This window comes from Sciurus carolinensis, chromosome 2, assembly GCF_902686445.1.
Source record: "Sciurus carolinensis chromosome 2, mSciCar1.2, whole genome shotgun sequence".
NCBI lineage: Eukaryota > Metazoa > Chordata > Mammalia > Rodentia > Sciuridae > Sciurus > Sciurus carolinensis.
In genome coordinates, this window is record NC_062214.1 from 62,270,890 (window position 1) to 62,292,185 (window position 21,296).

The 21,296-nt window shown below is 37.0% G+C and overlaps 1 protein-coding gene across 5 annotated transcripts in view; it reads left to right on the forward strand.

The window, feature by feature from the left end:
• Mctp2 (multiple C2 and transmembrane domain containing 2) overlaps positions 1-21,296 on the forward strand; it is a 223,423-nt gene that overhangs the window by 72,947 nt on the left and 129,180 nt on the right. For all 5 annotated transcript variants that reach the window (XR_007106943.1, XM_047538509.1, XM_047538510.1 and 2 more), the window contains exons 5-7: positions 19,437-19,579; positions 20,310-20,386; positions 20,899-21,010. Coding sequence is in view for 4 of the 5 variants with exons in the window: in XM_047538509.1 (XP_047394465.1) it covers positions 19,437-19,579; positions 20,310-20,386; positions 20,899-21,010 (332 nt within the window). In the remaining variant the exon portion in view is untranslated. The remainder of the gene's footprint in view (positions 1-19,436; positions 19,580-20,309; positions 20,387-20,898; positions 21,011-21,296) is intronic.

The window sequence follows — 21,296 nt, forward strand, 5'->3', positions numbered from 1 at the left end:
TAACAGCTAAAGTTATTTTAGAATGAATAAGATAACTATGGTACCCTTATGCCTGGCACATAGCAACTGTTAAGAAGCATGTTTGCTCGGTCCTATTCTTTAATTATCAAAAGAAAAGAAAGCTGGGAATAGATTTTTTGGATGAGGTCATCAAATAGGCAATTTGATACAAATGCCTCTTAATTCACGTTCCTTCTGCTTTGAGATTCCACTGAACTCTAATAGTTACTGAGATGGCTCTGTGCAAACTCCTATACATTTCCATGTGGTCATACCTACATATATATATGTTGAAATTGGGATGGTACTATAATGTCCATATTATCCTAGAATAAGCTCCTTTTTAACCTTAAAATGTATTGAAGATTGCTAATATTTTGAAGTTTTCCCATGTAAGTATCTTTTTAAAGAAAACATAATATTCCATAGTATGAAATTTAATTTATCTGTTTCTCTAATGATGATGCCTGTTTTGTCCACTTCCTTGGCAGTATTAATGATGCATATGCCCCTGTGCACAGAGAAGGTTATACTTCACATAAAAAAATTTCTTGTGTTTAAGAGCAGATAGTGAGTCATATTGCCTGGAATCAAATTTTGAACTTCTTCATTCTTTGCTGTCTGATTTTTAAATCCTTGTTCCCTCTATGCTATAAAACAAGAATATTCAGACACCTTTTAGGCTTTTAAGAGGATTGCAGGCATTCACTTACATAAAGTCACATGTTCTTAGTTGAGATTTTCTTTCCAATTTTTTATAACTCTTTATACTTTTCAGCATTTACATTTGCTGTATATTGCAAATACTTGTCTCCCAGTCTGTTGCCTATCCCTAATCTTATGGCCTCTGTGTCCTTCAGTGGTTTTGCATTTCATCATGCAAGTATCACTGTGGTTTTTTTATGGTCTTTTTTTCATGCATTTTGTTTAGTGGTTGACCTCTTCTCCTTCTGGGGAGTCTGGGTCTTGCTTCAGTCTGTGGCCCCTCTTTCTCTTGTTGCTTCTACTCCTTTTGGAAGAGCTTTGCAAGGAATGCAGGGTCTTTGACTTTGGTCTGTCATCTGTGTCTCTCATGTCTTCTTTCTCATTCTTTCCATTACTTTTTCCTCCCAGGAAGAATCCCTTGACTTGGTTTTCACTCATTCATTTTCCAATTGGCATTAAATTTATGCTCTTCTGTTCAGTAATTGAGCTGTCATGATTTTCATTTTTATCACAGCCTATTTTTGTGTTTCAAAGGAAATAATGCCATATCTGTCAGAGAATATCAAGGATACATTTAAAATCTCTCTGGTGTATTCTTGCCCTTGGATAGCAGTCCTTTGTATTTGCTGCCTCTCCTGTGGGACTTTGGTTTCTTTTGTATGTTTGATTCTCTGAATAGGTGTGTTCATCTTGATATTCATGTATCGTTGGTCCTCCATTTATGGATGCTATTTTTGTTTACTGTGTCCTGCTCTGTTTGACAGTAAGGAGGCTGGGGACATGCAGCTGGACAAGATGAGCCAGTAGTTCAGGCTGAGCTCTTCCCAGTCCTTCCTGTCCCTCATGGTTATCACCTGCCACTTAAAGCCTCCTCTCTGGCTTCCTGCCTGTGCTCCTGCTCCTCCTCAAGTGCCTTTGCTGATCATTGCTCAGCATCAAGGGAAAGGAGTTTTGACCCGTCCATCTGCTCTACAAACATTGGACCAACCAGCACTCTGAGAGATGCTCAGGTGATTTCTGCTTCCTGTACCTGCTGCCTCCAAGTTTGGAGTGTCCCTGACTCTTTCTCATCCATCCCACCTCTGCCCCAGAAACCTTTTTGCTTTCTACTTTATGTTTTGGACCATAGATTCTTCTATAAATCTGTTCTCACCTGTTTTTCATCTTTCCAAGCTGTGTGAAAGATGTCCTTTTGTTTTTTTTTTTCCCTTAAAATTTCTCTGATGTTCTTGTTTTTTTTTCTCCTATTTTCTCAAATGTATCATTTCAAAATAACCACACAATTCCATTTTCTACTTTCTGGTAAGTAGTTTTATCTGTAAATCACAATTGCTCATCTCTGAATTGTGCCTCTTCTTGGGTCTCATCATTGTCATAAATGAATTCATTAATAAATACATCTCATGCTGTTTTCACTGATTGAGCATAGATAGCATTCTCTCCCAAAATAATCAACAGGCTGTGATCATAAAACAATCTAAACTTGCCTCCCATCAATATCTGGCTCTTTCTTCCAGGCTGCATGTTGTCCAGTAGGCACATCTGTTATATATAGCTCACATCAAGTCCATTTTGTGACAACTTACTCAGAAAGTAGAAGAGAATTCTAGAAGGGAGTATGTTTAGCTTTACTGGGAAGAAGGTGTTCTAAGCCTGCACATTCATATCCTATTTTAAATTTTTGGAATTTCTGCTAAGTATGAAACTTTGGGGATATACAGCTCTGGATCTCTAGTATGGGCCACCTATTGCTTTTCCAATGTTTCTTTTTTTTTTTTTTCTTCATTCAAGGGCGGCACTGTCCTTGATCAATCCTACTGATACAGTTAGGGCACAATTCTTAGTGGATGGTTGGTACACACAGTGGATATTCATGAAGCACAGTGGATAATTGTGCATGTCACAAATGAACAAAACAACAGGTTTCGTGTACACTTGCTCCATACTCTGTTGTTTTTCCTTTCTAATTGACACATGGTAATTTTGTATACTTCTGATGTATACAATGTTTTGACACATGTATATATTGTGTAATGATCATGTCAAGTCATATCCATCACCTGAACTTTTCTCATTTCTTTGTCGTGAGAACATTCACAATCCTTTCTTCTAGCTACATGAGATATGCAATGTGTGGCTGCTGCCTGTGATCACCCTGCTGTGCAGCAGAACACCAGAGCTGCTTGCTGCTGTCTAACTGAAGCTCCCCTTGGCAAACTCCTCCCCACCTGGCTCTCCAGGTGCCGGATTTACTTCCTTTAATATAGTGATTTATCCAGGTTCATCAGGTTGTCATAAATGACAGCATTTCAACCTTTTTATGTCCCCCAAGTGTTCATTAGTGTGTTTTATTATTATTATTATTATTAATGAAAATCTCCTGTATTCCTGATGCCCAGTATTCCTATGATCCACAGGAGATTCCCCCATCAGTGAACTTGGGCCCTTGTAGCCAGTTTATCAATGCCCCTATGCCCTTTCTTCTGCACAGGGTTGTTTTTTTTTTTTTTACATTTTATTTTTCCAATATGAAATCACGTATTTTTAATCAAAAAACACAACAGATCAAATTGATCAGATGTTCATTTCCATGATGGTAGAGGAGCTGTGCTACAGGATCTTTAATTTCCATTGTGTGGTCTCCGTTTTTGTGTTTGGGAGGAGAAAAGTCATTTTTGATGAATTATTTCCTTCTAATGAAAGAGTTCAGCATTTTCTTTGAATTGTTACATAAGTATTACTGTTTATGTAACCTTCTATCTAGAACATGGTTGGGAAACATTTTATATGCAAGGCCAGCTAGCAAATATTTTAGGTTTCAATGGCCCATGAGTGACAACTATTCAACTGTCTTGACATAGGATAAAAACAACTGTAGACAAGAAGTTAACAAATAAATATGGCCGTGTGCCCATAATGATATTTACAACAAGTGGTGGGCTGGATTTGCTAACCTCTGTACAGAATATTACGATCTGATTTTTGGATTCTTGCTCTATGCAACTTTTTTTTTTTTAGTGTAGCAAACTAACATTTGGAATAAAGAAAGTACAACATTTAATTAATAATAAATTGAGATTGGAAGTTTATGCTTTCAATGGAAGTATATATGTAGGAAGCATCTTGGTAATATGATAAAATGTAATTCACAAAATCTGGCAATATGGAGAAGCAAGATATCATTTTGATATTTCACTGGGCAGTGGAGGGAAGAGACATGGCATTTTTCTCAGGAAAAGACAGCTCTGACAAATCTCAAGAATAAGTGTTAAAGGGTGCCTATAGGGTTTGTTAATGAGGTCTGGAACCTCAATCACTTGGCCCAAGGGAAGATGGCAGGTGGGGTTTGGGGTCCTAGAAAGCAGAGCACCCTCTGCTGGTACCATTGACCTGGCTGTGCAATGGACTGGCCTAAAGTGCTGTGGGCATTTTATCTGACTCAAATACATTTGGCTTATTGTCTTGTTATGTAGACACTCAAAGTGGAATTTTGAGATTATCTGTGTTTATTCCAGGTGAAGCTTTTTAACCTACAAAGTTGCAGTTGCAAATTATTCTTTGGAAAGAAATCAGAAGGAAACTCAGGCTTCCGAATTGTAGGCAGACTTAGAAGTGGTGTCAGGAAAGGAGTCATGTTGTATAGTTACCACCTGGGGAATCCCAGGGTGCTTAATGATCATCTCTGTCCCTTGTATTGTGTGTGTGTGTGTGTGTGTGTGTGTGTGTGTGCATGCGCACACACGTGCAAATAGGTGATCAGAAAGTAAACCCAGAAAAAGCCTGTCCATCATTAAAAGGAACTTAGTGAGTGATGAAGGAATAACTCCTTGTCCTATATATGCCCACACACTCAGGGAATGGCTGGGAAGTTTTAATTAGATCATTCTACAAGTGTGGCCAGATTTACAAGATTGCTCTTTGCAGGTTATTTTCTTGTTCACAAATTTCCTCTGAATCTCTGACTTGTGTTCTTTCAAATCTTCATTAGACTAGATCCTGAATTGGAGAGCTCAGCACTTAATCAAGCAAGCCAATAATTTTTGTTGCCTTGTTTTTGATTTTGCTGGGCAACTTTGCTTACTAGAATGAGACTTACTTAAATTCTATAAATTTTCCAGGCATTGTCTTGTGATTATCCTCTTTGGCTATCAGTAGGATAAAAATCATGACCATCTCATCCACCTCAGTCACAGCCAGTTTGTCCCTATCCGACCCTTTTCCTCTCTCCCTTTTATCTTCTTTTACTTCACTTCTTCTCCTTAGCTCCTACTTTACTTCTCCTCCTCATCCCCTTTCCTATAAAACACTTTATATTTCTCATTTTCTTCTCATTTTTTTATGAGAGGTTAGATGTGATATATTATTTTTAATCATACTCCATACCTCTTTTAAATTCTTGATCTGAGTCATTGTTTAGTAGCTCTTGGTCTTAAATTTTGAGATTGGTAAAACACAAGGAATATGATATGACCATTTGAGTTTAAGTTCAACTGCTTCATAATTTCCTTGATGCACAGAGGAAATTGAACTCAATTTCCCACAGGAAGGAATGTGACTGAGGAAGTATTTTGGTGTCTCAGAGCAAGTTTGTGCTTATGTCAGCAGCTGGGTTCTAGGCCCGACTTGAGCTTTGTGACCTTTACCTGATATCCTCTGAAATCCTACAGCATTAATGACTGGAAAAAACAACTCTGCATTTACACCCTATGTGTTCCTGGGAGTGAGTCAGTTGCAGGAGTTTGCCTCTGAGGACTGGAAGACTAGCATGTTGCTGGTGCCCTCTTGTGGCCATTTCTCAGTGTTGCAGAAGGGACAGAAAAGCCATTACTAGGGCCATAAAAACCACTCCAGCTGAACTGAGTGAGGGTTGATGGTCTTCATTTTTTTTTGGGGGGGGGGTAGGTGAGGGGAGTGCCAGGAATTGAACTCAAGAACTCGACCACTAAGCCACATTCCCAGTACAATTTTTTTATTTTATTTAGAGACAGGGTCTCGCTGAGTTGCTTAGTGTCTCCTTTTGTTGAGGCTGGTTTTAAACTCCTGATCCTCCTGCATCAGCCTCTTAAGACTTTGGGATTACGGGTGTGCACCACAGCACCCAGTGATGGTCTTCATTTTGATGTGATTTTTTTTTTTTAGGCAAAGAAAATTCATGACCCCTCCAGACAGAAAACTGCTCCCTTTCTTCATTTCCAGCACAGGTAGATATTTGACATGTGTTTATAGAGTAGTGACTGCTTCCTCCGCAGGTGTCCAAAACAATAGATTTGATAAGGCATTTTCATATCTGAAAGGAATGGTTTAGAGAAAAGATTTAAAGTTACCAAACTGTTACCAAAAGCAACTCAGTGAGACCCTATTTCTAAATAAAATACAGAAAAAGACTGGGGATGTGGCTCAGTGGTTGAGAGCCCTGAGTTCAATCCTCAGTACAAAAAAAAAAGTTCCAATATAAGATTCATCTGATTTAACTTCTGTTTGACTTTTATTATTCAGTAGGCTAATTTTTATGATTACACAAGTTTAATGACAATTTTTTCTTTATAAAGAAAAAAGATACTCTTGTATTAGATCGAGACAGAAATATATTCTTCTTGTGGCTATAATGATGGGCAAGTGGGCACTTCCAAACCTCTATGCTGTGAGCTGAGGAGGAGCCCTATAAGTCTCAACAGGTGTGCTCTTGGGATATTCTGAGGTTTTAAATCCCCTCAGCCCTCTGGGCAACTCCACTGGGATTAGGCCAGTCCCTCTGCAGTCTCTTCCCTGTCCCATGCTGTGTGTCTCACAAAAAAGGATAATTTTCTTTCCTGCCATAATGTGAATCATTAGGAAGCACTGGATAGTCCATACAGGCTACCTGAACTTGAACATTCACTCAGTCACTATTGAGCAGTGAGCCTACTGGCTTAGCTGGGGTCTAGGATCAACCTAGTGGGTACATTTGTGAGGCCTTCTGTGTGTGTGTGTGTGTGTGTGTGTGTGTGTGTGTGTGAGGGTGAGGGGTTGATATGATAATGTATGATGAGTATTAGCAGTGATTGCTATGGATATTCTTATTCTTGTTTTAGTTATTTTTGTTTTGGTTTACTTTTTCAAACTCCCTAGAGAAAGGAAGAGATTTCATGATTTTTCTCATTTTATTATGGGCCCTTTTTTTACAGTTTTTCATGATTTCTTGAACTTTTCCTTTTTTACAGATTTTGAAAATGATTTTGGCTCCCTCCTCCTTCTGACCTGGGCAAAGGGTGGTGATGGTTGCTTTTCTGAAGCCACTTCCTATTTTTGAAGAGACAGCAGAAATGAAAGACTATTTCAGAAGGCATATTGGTTGAATGTTGACTCTTGTGAATTGGTGGTTTTATTTTTTCCATCTTTTTTTAATTATTCATTTATTTTTTTATTTTTTACAGACTGCATTTTGATTCATTGTACACAAATGGGGTACATCATTTTGTTTCTGTTTGTACATGATGTAGATTCATACCATTTGTGAATTAATACATGTATATAGGGTAATGATGTCTGTCTCATTCCACCATTTTTCATACCCCCCCTCATTTCCTTCTACACATTTTAAAGTTTCTCCATTCTTCTCTCACTTCCCACTCCCCCACCACCATTATATATCATTTTCCACTTATCAGGGAAAACATTCTGGCTTTGGTTTTTTGGAATTGGCCTATTTCACTTAGCATGATATTCTCCAATTCCATTCATTTATTTGCAAATGCCATAATATTAAATGCTAATTAAAACAACTCTAAGATTTCATCTTACTCCAATTAGAATGGCTATTATTAAGAACACAAACAATAATAGATGTTGGTATGGATGTGGGGAAAAGGGCACACTCTTACATTGCTGGTGGAGTTGCAAATTGGTACAGCCACTCTGGAAAGCAGTATGGAAAATTCTCAGAAAATTTGTAATGGACCCACCTTTTGAGCCAGTTATCCCACTCCTTGGTTTATACCCAAAGGACTTAAAATTAGCATACCACAGTAACGCAGGCACATCAATGTTTATAGCAGCTCAATTCACAATAGCTAGATTGTGGAACCAACCTAGATGCCCTTCAACAGATGAATGGATAAAGAAACTGTGGTATATATACACAATGGAATATTTTTTCCATCTTAAATTTGACCCGGAAAATGTCCTTCAAATATAAGAGTGACCAACATGGAACTGTCTTGTCAACAGGTTGTTGCTAGAATTTTAAACAGCATGTATACTTCATCAATCTGATTTTTAAAAGATACTTTCCTTTCTAAAGTAAAATAGGACCTGGTTTTCAGATTGCTGGATCACTGGCTGTTATTCCCCAAACACATTTTGTCTGCATTTTAAATTTTTCATTTTGAAAAGAAATCCAAAACTTAATAATACATTATACTTTGCTTACTCAGTGTTTCAGATTAAGTTTATTTAAAATTTTTGTTACTGGAAATAAGGCCACAGCAAACATCCTTCTGCCTATATCTCCATGTACAACTTGCTCTTCTTATTCTTTGGAAGTCATCTCTTGGTGTAGATTGGAGTTTTTCAGCTACATGATCAGACCTATTCAAGATTCTCATTACAGAATTTCCAGCTTACTTCTGAGATAGACCTATTTTTGTCACTCACTAGAAGCCGCAAAGTTGTTCAATTTCTATTTCTCACCTGTGTTGGATGTAGAATATCTTTATTAATGTGATTTATAATAGTGATCTTGTTTTCATTTTAGTTTGTATTAATGTATTTGGATCCTTTAATATGTTTGATTATGGGATATTTGCTATTCTTGTACATATCTTATTCCATCCATTGTCATTACTACTTCTGTTATAACCTGGATGTGTTCACATATATTTTTTTCAATTTGTCATTGGTCTTTTATTTTGTTTATAATGTTTTTGTTAAAAGCATCACTTTATTCTTGCCATCCAATTCTGAAGATGGTCTTCCTTTGTTTTCACACTGAAAAAGGACTTTTTTGAGAGTCATACACATTAGACTATTTATTCTCCATCTGTCTGGTTACATTTTTCATTTATTGCTTTTATCTGTTTCAAGTTTATTTTGATTTTTGGCACAGTGTAGGAACTTAACTATCCATTGGCAAAAGTAAAACTAGGCCTATTTATTTCCTTCCTTAATTATTTGGCACTTGTTATCATTTGGTGAAGTACCATACATGTTGGGGTTTGCTCCTTGGAATTCTCTTTGATTCCTGTTGATATATTCTTTTGTACAGGGGTCAGCTACCCACCATACTTTTGCTGTACTGAAAGGACACAATTAGACTTCTTCACTTTGCGAAATTGGAGTTTGCTTCTCAGTGTAGTACCTTCTCTGGACACCAGATGACACTAGATCATTGAGATACTTATGTGAGAGTAGCAGAAACATCAGGGCCACTGGATGAGAAAGATTGTCATAGGAGGGCAAAAATGAAACTTTCAATGATGTAACATGGGCAGTGGTGCCCAGGTCCTGCAGCAAAGGGTGTAGCTGAGTTTTGAAATCAGTTTGTTTATTCCTTTGTGGCTGGATACACATCAGCAACAGATAGGTTCATCCTAACAGGCTTTAATGTACACCCACCACTGAGCTCTGCCCTGTGGAGATTTTTGGTTTTGGTTTTGGTGTTTTGAGTCTCTACAAACTCATGAGTTGGTTAGAATGTCTGGATGCTCACGACCTTATTGAGTTCATTTTTCTGCTCTTTGTCAGAATCTTGCCTCAATTCCTATGAAGCATCAAAAAAAAAAATGTAAAACTGGAGTGTGTCCTTTGTTTGCTTCACATGAAATGCCTTATGCCCAACCAAAGATTATTGATTTGAATTTAATTTGCACCTCTTATTTGCTTGAAAGGGATTTCTCTACAGTGTATGGTTGTATTAATTGTTCCTACCAATATGTATGTCTTGTTAGACACTGTACTACAAGTTACCTTTCTGCTTGGTTTATCCCAGTGTCTGTGATGTTGATAGGGGGTGTTCTGCTACTCTGCATGTGCATGTTTATGTGCACCTGTGCCCTTCTGTGTGTCCATGATTTACCTGCAGCTGAGTTATGATTTTGGCTAAATCACACATTCATACCCTGCTAAATAATGACTACGCGGGATGTTCTAGTTTTCTCATTCCTTTAAAAAAATGTTTGTTATATATATGTAAGGTACAACAGGATGTTTGCTATATATCTACATATGTACACGTGCATACACACATGCAGTGAAATAATTACTAAAAATCAAGCCAATTTTCATATCTGTTATCTCATATAGTTATCCTTTGTATGTTTCTGTGGAAAGAGTACCTAAACTTTATCACATTTCTAAGGTATAAGACAGTACAATTAGTCGTAATCCTTGTGCTGTGTATTAACTATAGAAGTTTTCTTCCTATGTAACTATAACTTTAGATCTTTTTGTCTACCTCTCCCTGTTTCCTCCTTCTCCCACTCCTGGGAACCACTGTTCCTCTGGTGTATCCAACATTTTGAGAAATAGATTCCACATATAAGAGAGATCATGCAGTATTTCTTTCTGTGTCTGGCTTATTTCATTCAGCATAATGCCTTTCAGCTTCCGTCCCTTTTGTCAAGAATGGCAAGATCTCCTTTTATAAGGCTGCATTCCTCCTTTTTAAAACAGCGATGTAAATCGTGCATGTCTCTATGGGCTTTTGTGGGATGAGTGAGATCACACCCAATGTTAGTGTTCTTACCAAACTTCGGTGCTGCTCCATCTTTTCCATATGGGCTGGTGCCCTTTTGTTAGAGCTATGCTTAAAGAGTAGTTTGTGCAGGGAATATTTTAGTGTGTTTCTAATAGAAAGAAAAACATTAGAGTATCAATAATTATGTGTCCTTTGGCAACATGGATTTCTGGAAGACAGATTGCAAGCATGAATACTGATCTGGCAGATTTCACCCTTTAAAGATTCACTGGTTATCTGGTTTGCTCCTTTTGTATTTCTTATTTCCCCCAGCTCTTTCTAGCTTCTTTTTACTGCTGCATCCAAACCACTTCCTCTCCTCTCCCTTTTCTCTAGGTTGCTATCCTTCCTCCTGTTTTGGTGTTACAGGGACAGCATGTGTGAGATCCCTAAGCAGAACTTCCCACCATAGAGAGCTTCTGGTCACTTGACCAAGAATGGGGTCTGGGCCCAGTCTCTTAATGACCATCTCATCAAAAGCCAGGTTGTTCCTTCATATATTCACCAAATAGCATATTTACCAAAATTACTGAATTCATCAGTACATTGACATGTTTTTTCATCTGTAAAAGAAGTTATATAAGTTGTACCTGTGTATTTTATTTTCGGATGGGGACTTTTAAAAATATCTTTCACAGATTTCTGGCTCACATCATTGATGCTTTATGAAGGCATAACAAAAGTAGTATTTAAGCAAGTTTTATTTTTTTTCATGCTAAAAAAGAAAAGAAAAAGAAGAAACAGAGCATATCATAGTCTAGACTGCAGAGCCCACAGAGGAGAAACCTAAGGAAAGAAAAAGAGAAGGTATTGAGGGGAAGTCAGGTGGGGAGGGGACTGACAGAAAGAGGGTCAAGGAGTCTGAGGTGGTGTTGGGAGGTCTGAGGAAGTTTAGGGGAGGCCGTGGTATAGTTGAATAATCCAAAAACCCTGGAGAACCTCAGCACCCAATTTCCCAGGGCTTCCTTATACTATTCCATAAATGTTTCATAAACTTTATATAAACTTCTTAAAGCAAGTATTGATAAAATTGAAAATTTCAAATCATTGATTCCACTATAACTTGTTTTTTGGAGAAATCTTTCAGTAAGCTGGATTTTTAGGAATTGCCTGGTGCTACTAAATTTCAAGAGTCCCCCAGGAACAGTCCTGGCTCATGGTACCTCTGAGATTTTTGCACATGGGGGCCCCCTTAGAGAAGAGAAGTCAATTATACATGGGAGACACTTTCAAAATAGTTTAATCATGGTGTTTTAAATAGCAAAGTGCTGATGGTAAGGCCAGTAGAAGATTGGGGAAGAAAAATTCTGATATTGATAACGAAAACCAGCTGCTAAAAGCATTGAGCTGCCATCTACAGAAGGATGGAATAGGGCCTACCTGGGAATGTGCATGTGCCCTCATTTAACTTGAATGGGAAAAACCTAGCTGGGAATTCTACTAGGCTAGAAACCTGCCTGTAACTTAAACAATGTAAATTGTACTCTCCATGGGAAAAGCGCCTTCTTATATAATTGAAGAAAAATGACCTCTGTGTTTCCATAATGTCCATTATTGTTTTTGAAGAGGTCAGTTAAGAATGCAGCAGGAGGACATTACTCCATCAGGATATCTTAATCTAACTGCTAGAGGGCAGCAGCCCCTGTGAAAAAATCAGCACTGGTTTTGGTACCCCTGCCCCTTTCTGAAAGTCAAGTCTAGCTCTGTATTTAAACAGCCTCTAGGAAAGTAAGAACTTAGGGCCCCGATGGAAAAGCAACTCAGGATTAGTTCTTTTTCTGGTAAGGAGAAAGGATCCTAAAAAGGTGTATATATTTAGAAAACTCTGAACATATTCATATAAATAGAATGAAGGATCACTTGTTATTCTGGCCCCAGAGGATAAGAAAAAGTCAGGTTTATACTGTTCATATTTGCATATACTGTTTATGCAATGAGTTCACATTTTCCCTAAAGACCTAGTAAATAATTGTTGACTTTAATCTGAAATTTTAAACTCTACTGAAGAAACTTATCAGATGTTGCAAAATGTGAACTTACTATAAAAAATCGGTGATTTTTTTCCATGAACCGCTGACTCCTTTAAAGAAATACATGCAATTAAACTTCTAGTTTAAGACTGCTTTTATTTCAGAGAAATTGCAAAGCTAAATTTTATAACTTGGCAGGTGAGCTTTGCTGATCTCCAAGAAGTAGTTTATTTACAAATAATGCTTTTGTATTTGACGTACTGTATTTTTAGTTTAAATTTGGAATGCTAATTTTTAGAAACTATATCATAAAGTGATAAATATGTACAGATATGTACAAAAATGCCATTAAACTGAGTCACAGAAATATATTTATGGGCATGGAAAAAATGGGTGTTATTGACAGGAAGGCAGGTAAATAAAACTGAAGGCCAATTTCTTTTTGTGAAAAGTGTATGTGTGTTATAAGTGTGGAAAGTGTAAATAAACTCGCACTAGCTTTTCTTAGGTGGTAGAGATTTTTTTTTTCTCCTTCTGTTTTCTTAACCACATCTTGATTTTGCTTTTAATATAATGGCCATGAGTTATTATATCAGAAATCAAAAAGAGAAGTGGTTCCTAAATAGAGGTGCATTATTTTTATTTTATTTGCATATCACAGTGGTTTTCCTGAGCCATTCACTGTTGTATTCTGTTTATGACTTCTCCTATTGATACCAGCCATTTTTTCATTACATCTTTAATGTAATAAAAACCTGTAAGGATGTTAAATTTCAAGAGAAGAATAAAATGCTCAAGTTCTCTGGTTCCTAGTGACTTCCTCCTGATGGTAGACTTGTATTGCCCTGTATCTTCATGGAGCTGCCTTTTTTTTTTTTTTTTTTTTTTTTTTTTTTAATCTCCACGTTGCTCTGAAATTCTTATTGAGTAACCTCTGGACTTCAGGTGAGGAAGTAGCGAGTATTCATGAGGATTTAGAAATTTTTAGTTTTTAATACAGCTATTTTCTTATAGGGAAGCTAAGATTGTTTAACAGAAAAAAAAATTTCAAATCACCTAGAATCCCTGTAAGAAGTGCATAAGGTAAAAAATGTTCCATCCAACTTATGGAAAGGAAGGTGATTATAAATTTCATGCCTTTAGAAATGGCAATAAAGGAACATTATAGAGACAAATTAGCAGTGGGTGTTATCCTGGACATTAAAATAAAGAAAGTAAATTTTAATACTACTTAAATGGTTATGCCCTCTCCCCCTTTTCAACTTGAGTAGTGATACCAAAAATAGTAGCTCTTACTACAAAGCACTCTAGGCAAATGTCTGGGGTCTGTGGTCATCAAAGTATTTTAGTTCATTGAGCTCTCAAGATAATCCTTTGAGATTTGTAGATTTCTGTCTTATAAGTGAAGAAAGTGTAGCATAAGGAAATCTAGTCAATTGTCCACAGTTACACAGTTCCTGAAAGGAAGGTTGGGATTTGCATCTACCATGTGCATCTAACCCTAGACTGTATGCATTCATTCATCATGTTTATAGTGCCCCATGCATATCACGCGTACCTCCAGGTATACAGCTTACCTTCCAGGAACTTTGTCTTGGTGACCTTAATATTATGCACATCAGTACTTCAAGTAATGTTTTCTACCTTTCAACAATATTTTTTTCACATATATATTTTAAATCATTTGTCTTTATTACTCATTGCATTATAAATTTTAATGAATCAGCATCAGTTTTATCTGATAATTGTAGAACAGTTACTGTTTTTAATGTAAAACTAATTAAGTATATTTTGATATACAGAGTGGAAAAGTTTTAAGATGCTTATTGTGTTTGTTGGTCTTATTGCATTTCTTAGCAGTATTCCATTTTTTATTTTTATTATACATTATATAAGTTCCAAGCAAGAAAATAACAGGCAGTTTTTTCCAATGGCTATGATGACATACCTCTTTCAGTCTGTGGAGCATCTCTAGAGATAAGGTTGTATGGATGGCACTTGAAACCCTGGATGGCCACCTCTTATGGTCTGGGTCCAGCATCCTCCTCAGCTCTCTACTGTGTATTTCAGTTACTGGGTTTCTTTACTTTATCTCTTTCTTCTTCATTCCCAATAAGGAGTTGCTGCCAGATTTATATTTCTGAAACTTGGCTCTGATCGTTTTACTCTCCTACTCATGAGTGAACCTGAATTTCCTTCCCTGTTCATACTAAAATAATTCCAGATGGAACAAAGATTTAAGTGTAAAAAAAATACAGAATAAATGGAAAGTAAGGTGACTGAATTAATTCAAAATCTTGTATTGGGAAAATTGCTTCTAAGCAGGATGCTAAATTATGAAGCCATAATTTTTTTTAAAAATGGTAAATTTGACAAAATAAAAGTGAACATAACCTTGCCAATAGAAAGTTTAAATAAAGTATGACAAAATTTTTAGTCAATGATTTCCATAATGAAGTGCTCCTCCAAATACATAAGCCAAAGACAAACCAGGAACCCATTGAAAAATTACCAACTGATATAAACAAGAATTTCACTGATAAGAAATGCAAACACAGGTAACTAAAATATGAAAGACAAAAAAAATGTTAGAGGAATGTGGAGATGGTAAGTTTTTCACCTGCCATTGGTTTGAAATAAAAATTTATAATATTCAAAGTTGGTAAACAAGTGAAGAAACAAAAAACATATACTACTTGTGGGAGTATAAATTTGCTAAACTTTTGGAAACAATTTTATAATGTTCGTCAGAAGCAAAATGGTACATTCTTGTTTGTCCAGCAGTTCCAGTATTAAAACTTTCTTCTTAATATAATCACTTTTGAACTTAAATATAGTTATGCAAAGAATGGTTATTGCAATGTTGCTTGTACTAGTAAAAAAGAGGAAGTGATGTAAATATCCATTATTTAGTGACAAGTTAAAATGTTAAAACCAAATGATAAATTATTGAAAAAAAAACCATAAACCTCAGTAGATCTATATAACTAATATGAAAAGAGCTCCCAGGTACATTACTTGTGAAAACATGAATTCTTGTGCTTTTCCTCCTAAAATGCCCATAAAATTGCTTATAGTGAGCACATCAGACAAACAGAATCAGGCAAGAATAATAGGGTACCAAATTTTCATTTCATACCGTTCAGTGTTGTGTGCACTTATTACTTTTATTTAAATAAATAGAAAAGCAGGACAGGAAATAAAACACCTGTAATTCTTGCTGAATAATAACTAGACTCCTTTTATTATTTTAGGGCCTTGGGCCTCTGATGTGAACTTGCTTGTTAAACTTTATTTCTCATTTTATTTTTCCACTTTAACTTCTGGATCTATTGGAATGCTTGCTTGGTACCAAACCTCTCCATTCATTTTGACCTCTCCTGCTGCCCATCTCAGTGCCTGTGCCTCCTACCTCAGTTACCTCAGTCCTTCTGTACGTGTTTGCATTCACTCTTATTTTAACTCCCTCTTTCTTTAGTTCATTCCCAACTGAATCTGAACAGAAAATAATCTCTCCTGCCCATGAACCAGCATTAAACCCTACCTCGTTCAGTTCTACTTGGATACTTCACTCTGGGACTTTGTACTGTTATGGAATGCCTGCTGCTATCAGGTACAGAGGAGCAGGATGTGGGACTGTTGTACCTCAGTAAAATCCCAGAATGCCTAGCACAGAGCCAGACTCAGAGTGACTAGGGGGTGTTTATGGCATGTCAGTTGCCTGACAGGCTCAATGCCAAGCAAGATATGGCCATTGGTAGTGTCAATGTCCTGAACAGGAACAAGAAACATCATGCCTGGTTTCAGGAGTGGGAACAGGTGAAGTATTTTGGAGGACCAATGACTAGCTGTTAGTTTCTCTCAGCATCTACATTCATCACTAGATATCAACAGGGAATTGATACCAGGACCCTGGCAGGTAATAGAATCCATGGAACTCAAATCTTTCAAATAAAATGTCATTATTTGGATATGATTTACATATGCATCCTCCCATACACTTTAAATAATCTCTAGATTACTTATAATAACTAACATAAGTACTATGTAAAGAGTTGTTACTCTGTATTGTTTAGTGACAATTGTTTAATGATAAGGAAAGAAAGTCTGCACTTGTTCAGTACAGACACAGTTCATGCATTTTATTTTCAAATAGTCTCCATTTGTGACTGAATGACTTTACAGTTGCAGAAATGGTAGCTGCGGAAGCCAATTTTTTTTTTTTTTTTCTTTTTTTGGGTATCAGGGTTTAAACCCAGGCACACTTAACCACTGAGCCATATCGGCTCTTTTAAATTTGATTTTGAGACAGGGTCTTGCTAATTGCTGAGACTGGCCTCAAACTTGCTATCCTCCTGCTTCAGCCTCCCATGTTGCTGGGATTACAGGGGTGTATCCTATACCCAGCAGTCAGTGTTTGTAAAATGGGGAGGACACTCAGGCCATGAATTCTGGATATCTTGAGATTCTGAATTTTTGAGACTCCATCAGGCTCACGTGGCAGAATCAGGAGCAGCACCAGCATGTAGACCCTGGGCTAACTCGCATCCTTCTCCGCCCAGAGTACCAAGTACCACAAGAGCCTCATTGTGTTTGAAGCTCCCGGCAAACAAGGTTAAAGTCCACCCATTCAGGTGTCATCTCATCATTTGTATAATCTGGGAGTTGCATTCCTGAGCAGCGGACCCTCTTTTCAGAACCTGCCTAGTTGAGATGTCACTTCCCTGACAGTGAGGCACTTAGGCTCCAAGAGAGAAAATCACCCTGCGCTCCCTCCCTTTCTCAAATTTTCCCTAACAATTAACGCTGCACTAACTTGACACCCTCTTCCTTGTTTGGCTTTGTAAACCCAGGTCCTTTTTTCTATTAATTCCAGACATTAATATTTTCTTTCATGCAACTGCCGCCATTCACCCGTGAAACAGTTTGAACATTATGTAGCTGTCAAGATGCCTGGGGATTACCCAGTATGCCTTGCCTGTGAGAAAGTGACACCACGGAGGCCGAGTTTTGAGATGTTTATTTTGAGAGTACGCTGACAAGCATGAAGGCCTGATCCCAGAGTGGCAATTTCATTTAATTAAAGGCCTCTTTTTATTATAGTTTTCCACCACTTTTATATATTTATATATATATATGTATATACATATATATATATATATATATATATAAAAATCAGAATGATTTTTAAAGTCTGGCTAGCCAGAGGATTTCTCTTGTACTATTACAGGGAGGCAGGTGGGCGGGTTGCTCACTCACTACTGAGAATTCCACTGAATGACTGTGAATGCATTTATTTTCACTATCCCTCTCAGAGCTGCTGCTCAACACGGTATGCCTGTGTCCAAGTTTCAAATCACAGGAACTGGGCTGCTGCCCATATGCTAGTGTTGCCAGACTTAAAATGTGAGAGTTGAATATGTATATGTATCTATAGTTTAATTTTTTTGTTTAGAGTTAGTTTCCTAGGGGTTGGGGGAAATTACTCGGGGGAAGAGTACTTCCTTGGCATCTGTGAGAACTTGGGCTCCATCCCAGCACAGTAAAAAGACAAAAAAGTTACTAGCCTTGTAATACTGGAAGGCTGACTTTTCAAAATTGTGCCTTGGTATATCTATTAAGACTTTTCCCTGAACGGGTGCATTATGATTGTACTTAATAGAGGATTCTTTATGCCATATCTGTACATGCACATAACATAGTTTGTTATGTGCAATCATTCCCCAGGACCTTCCCTTTTCCCTCCTCTCTTACTCTACAGAAATGTTACTTTCAGCTAAAATAGTTGAAAAACATATTTTTGAAGTAATTTTTAATATTGGGGCTAACCAAAAGGACCTGAAAAATAATTAATTAATGATGGTTATTAACAATTCTGTAAATGTTTGTGCCAGAGTAACCTAATTGATTTTTAATATTCTTACATGATATTTGATTGACTTTGATATCAGAAATTTTTTCATTAACTATTCAGGGGATCTATCTTCTCTGCCCAAGCCATTTGGGAAAGACTGTTGGTGTTCCTATACCTGTTCATAGTTCTAGGCTTCAAAATGAACTGTCACTCCTCAAATCAGAATTTTTTTCTTTGTAGCATTTTCAGAATGTCTTCATTTATCCCCTCATTGATTGTTCATTCATTTATGCCTTTTTTATTTGCTCTTGCTCAGGTGTTAATGAGCTAGCGTATTCCAGGCACTGTACGATGGTGCACACACATGTAACAGACACAGCACATAATTCATTTATGTCTGCAGGCTTTTTTTTTTTTTTCTCAATTGATCTGAAAATTATGCAAGAAGATCTGCCATCGCCCTTCTTTTTGCTTTGAGCTCAGTAATTGGAGGGACATTATTCTTCCCTTTTGGGATCCATTTCACAGCCCCTGGGAGGAGCCCAGCAGGTCAGCCGTGTCAGGGCTGAGGCCAGCTGAGGTCCTGGCTGACTGGAGTTCCACTGGCCAGGGTGAAACAATGCTCTTTGCTGCAGTGCAGGTGCTGGGATGTACAAAGAATGGTGACTCTGTCGCTTTAATCTCTACGCCCCCAGTTCCAGTCTGAGTTCCATCGCCCCATCTTTTGAGCCAGTGGTTCCAGAGATTGATTTATTATGATTATACCTCAAAGTATAGAGTCAAATCAGCCATCTGGCTAGATATTTGAAAGTGGTTTCTATCCCTTTTCCTGCTGTCCCTAGGCGGGGTGGGTTTCTCCCCAGGACTCCTAACACTGATGTGATTTCTGGAATGTTTGAGGGCAGTGGAAGGATGATGTATCCACAATGAAACCAAACCGAAAAAGCTCAGGGAACCCATGTGTATTTTGACTCTAAAGACAAAGGGGAATTAATCATTCACCCCCCAATTTTTTGATTTCTCTGTCCCCCGCCTCTGGGGCCTTCCATCTCTATGCAAGGAGGTGTTTGTTTCTGGGTGTGCTCAGTAGACTGTTTTGAGCCCGGGGACTGTGGGAAGCAGTATCTTTACTTCATGGAGATTCTGAGCTTTTACATGAATGTTAACATTCTGTCTTGTTCTTTCTCTTTTAAAGGCACAAGTGATCCATATGTGAAATTTAAGCTGAATGGGAAGACGCTGTACAAAAGCAAGGTCATATATAAGAACTTAAACCCAGTTTGGGATGAGATAGTTGTGTTGCCAATACAAAGCCTTGATCAAAAGCTGCGGGTGAAGGTAATCACAGATGCCTTTCAGATCTCTTCCTGCACCAAAAATATTTCTCAGCAGTTTTTTCATGCCTTCTTAAAAGTTAACTGGCCCTTATTAATTTCAAACACTGGGTTAAAGTATTAATAATATTGAATGACTTCTTTATACCATTAGTGGTAACTATGTTTCTCTCAAATCAATGAGAGATGCTCTACAGCAAATCAGAGTGAAAATAATCTCTCCATTGATTGTATTCAAATTTACTGAATGTGGAAGAATTATTACTGGTAGTGCAGTGGTGACAGGTACTAAAGCCTTTCTCATTAGGACTAACTTTATACTTAATAGAGTTTCAAGCTACTGGGTGCAAGCATCAATTGCTCTAACATCTGGGTTAACACTGCATGAGTTGAGTGCAGAATGGGATTGCTATAGAATATTTAGCAAATTTCTTATTTAATTGGCAGATCTACTCACCATGGAAAATACTAAATTTTAATGAGAGACCATTTAAACTAAAGAGAGTGGTACATTGTGCATAGCATTTTAATGCATATGAATATGCCTTTAAAGTCTTTTCTATTGTTGTTTGGCCCATGGTAGGCAAAATGGGCAACCTGTACTGTGAGGATTACTTTAAGATCTAAAAGGAGGATTTTAAAATTTCTAGCCAATTGCATTTGTTCATATTTAATAAACTTGATTGGTTTATTACTGTTTTCAAGTGAAATAACTGGCCTCTGTCTTTTGTTAGGTATATGATCGAGATTTAACCACATCTGATTTCATGGGTTCTGCATTTATCATTCTCAGTGATCTTGAACTTAACAGGTATTGTATTTTTACATTTTAATAGTCATTAATGCATTTTAGAAGGAACTCAAGATGATGTTAAGTGGTACTTGTTAATGTCAAATAACAAAAATAGGAGCAAATGAAAGAGTTCTTTAAAGTGTTATAACTCTCAACATATTTTCTGCCACTTGCTTTCTAGATGTCAAATGTTAGTCAGGCACTAAGCCATTTATTATGTATTCTAAAATGTGTATTGGGTTTTGCACATTCATTTGTTGATATTTAGGGTCATTAACCTAACTTAAAATAAACATGTATATTTTATTTGTGTGTTAAGAGAAGGAGATCAGTTAACCAACTGTTGAGTTAGACAACGCCAGATAATTTTTCTGGTTGGTTTATTTTCACTAAATTTAGTGCCTTTTTACCATTGTGTCTAATCCTTTTCCAGGAATAGGAAACATTTATTGTAAACTCCTGATGAACTACAATACTAGGTAGTACTGTTACAAAGTGCTGCATTTACTTTTTTCTCTGTTTGCTCATAGAACAACTGAGCATATTTTAAAATTGGAAGATCCAAACAGTTTAGAAGATGACATGGGAGTGATTGTGTTGAATTTGAACCTAGTAGTAAAACAGGGTGATTTCAAGAGACATGTAAGTGTGACCTCTTTGTTCTTTTTAAACTTGTTATTATGATTGTCTTTTGGTTACTGGGCTACAGATAACTGACATTTTTACAGTGATTTTTTTTTTTTTTTTTTTTTTGGTGGTTGGGAAATACTTTTATAGAGTTAAAGTATCGGTCTGTGGTAATACATATCTTCTTTGCAACCCTGAAAAGAAAATCTACTTAGAAATTAATCTCTATTTTGGTTGGGAATATGGTTAGCATTGGTGTTACTAAATCTTACAAGCTACATATGGTTTGTTCATAACCATC